Source organism: Amphimedon queenslandica, unplaced genomic scaffold (assembly GCF_000090795.2).
Source record: "Amphimedon queenslandica unplaced genomic scaffold, v1.1 AMPQUscaffold_7956_Cont20097, whole genome shotgun sequence".
NCBI lineage: Eukaryota > Metazoa > Porifera > Demospongiae > Haplosclerida > Niphatidae > Amphimedon > Amphimedon queenslandica.
The window spans coordinates 1-2,290 of record NW_003551764.1 but is presented as its reverse complement, the minus strand read 5'-3'; the positions used below and the strand labels follow the sequence as shown (position 1 = coordinate 2,290).

At 30.2% G+C, this 2,290-nt stretch overlaps 1 protein-coding gene across 1 annotated transcript; it reads right to left on the bottom strand.

Annotated features, from left to right (window-relative positions):
• Positions 1–53: 53 nt before the first annotated feature.
• LOC109591524 (uncharacterized) lies at positions 54–2,030 on the bottom strand (the record flags this gene model as incomplete). Its single annotated transcript, XM_020007245.1, has 5 exons — positions 54–97; positions 159–255; positions 584–865; positions 1,702–1,816; positions 1,903–2,030. Coding segments are annotated over 5 exons (666 nt in total), but the record flags the coding sequence as incomplete, so codon positions are not given.
• Positions 2,031–2,290: the final 260 nt, after the last annotated feature.

The window sequence follows — 2,290 nt, the reverse complement described above, 5'->3', positions numbered from 1 at the left end:
AAAATAAAATAATAATAGTAATAATACAGTAATAAAAGCATGTTATTATTTACTTTTCTCATATAATAAACTGAAGGAGCAGTGCAGCCCACAAGCCCTGCATGTACAAAAAAAGAAATAATATATTAATTGATAATAAATCTTTCTCTCTCCTATACCGTGATGCTTTGATTTCAATGGTTTAATATCTTGAAATAAATATGACAAATCTTGCGTTACAAATAACGTTATGACAGCTCTCTCCCAGTCCTCAGACTACAAGAGAACAATTACAAAATATTATATCATATACATGTACAGTGTAGTGCTTTATTTTGGCAAATTTGCTGTAGAATTGTAATTGGCCGTTTTAATTTGGCAATTTTTTGTGTACACATGCATTACTGGGCATGCGCATTAATGATTGGCAGGTTTAATATTGGCAATTCCACAAGTTTGCAAACCGCCAATTGCCAAGACTAAACTCTGCCAAATTAAAGCGCTATACATTATCATAAATACATGTATTTGTATATTTAAAAAATACGTAAAAAGAGATAGAAAGAGAAGGAAGGTTTATTGTGTACAAACAAACAGACTATACCTCTCTGCCAGTTTGCTTTTGTTTCTTGGTTACTCTTCCAACTTCAATAAGGAGCAGTCTAGGGTCGATTGAGTCCCAGTGGAACTTCAATACGTTGCATCCAGTTAACTCTGACAGCAGCTTCAGCTGGTCTCTCTTTATGTTGTCCGGGAGGCTCTCAGGGAGCAGGGAGCAGTCGCCGTTGCTTTCGTCAATCTCTTGTCTTCTCTCGACGGTAAAGTCCAAAACTTTAACAATGTCTTTCTCGTGATTCATGATCAACAGTACTGAATTACTGGATGACTAGTTAACATGATAATAATAACAATAGGATAATAATAATAAATAATAATAATAATAGTTAAAATAATCACTTTTATGTATGAACCTGATTTCAATTATTTAGTGTTAGTTATAATTATTATTCAATGTTTTCCAGAGGATTTTAGTGTATTGCTAAAAGACCTTTTACTATAGTACATGGTAATGGGAAAATTTCACCAAAAATGAAAAGGATAAAATTCTCTATTTTTATAATTTTTTTCTGATACATATATACATGTTTTTATGTTGTTGTAGCAAGTTTGAGCTGATTCTAACAAAAATTGGAATTTTTATGAATTTTAAAATTTACTCAAAAATCAGGCCAAAGTCCCTGTACTATAGTACAGGGTCTTTGGCCAAATTTTGCCAAAAATGAAAAGGAGAAAATTCTCAATTCTTATAATTTTTTCTGATACATATACATATTTTTATGTTGTGTAGCAAGTTTGAGATGATTCCGACAAAAATTAGATTTTTTATGAATTTTAAGATTTACTCAAAAATCGGGTCAAAGTCCATGTACTATAGTACAGGGTCTTTGGCCAAATTTTGCCAAAAATGAAAAGGAGAAAATTCTCAATTCTTATAATTTTTTCTGATACATATACATGTTTTTATGCTGTGCAGCAAGTTTGAGCTGATTCAAGCCAAAATTGGATTTTTTTTTACAAATTTTTAACCATACAATACATGTACATGTAATGCTCATGAAGCTCATGCTGTTTAGCTCACTTAGCATGCTTTGTGGGAAATCCTGGCTATTTTCTAATTATTATTTAATTAATGTTAATTTTAAAATTATATTTTATTTTTACTTTATTAGCAATCAGTCCAATAAGAGTCCCATTAGAATTAGCTTGTCCTGATACTACGCTTACAAAATGATGAATGTATTGTGATACTGATTTAGTACAAATTAACTTGGGCTCTCTATAAAATAAATAATAAAACAAACAGATACATGTACATGTACATGTACATGTATAAAGTTAAAAATATCCATTATTATGCAGTACCTTCGTTTGAGGTCAAATACTTTAAAATTTCCGTCAGCGAAAGATATCACCAAATGATGTCCGGACACTCTTAAATTAGCCACACCCACTTCATTAATATCCAGTGACAGCTTATTCTTCAAAACACCCTAATATAAATAATTTTTACACGTAAAATTTTTATATTAATATCTTGGTGATACAGTAATATTAATTATTAAATAATGTTGATAATAATATCTCAGTAATACATGTGCATTATGGTGTTAAAAATAAAGCTGATATTAATATCTCTGTGATAAAGTATTAATTAAAAACACATTAAAAATACCGTAGAGTGCCTTTTTTTTAGGGCTGCGGATTTCATGATTTTTTGAAGATTCGCAAAAAATCACTGCCCAAAGTCAAA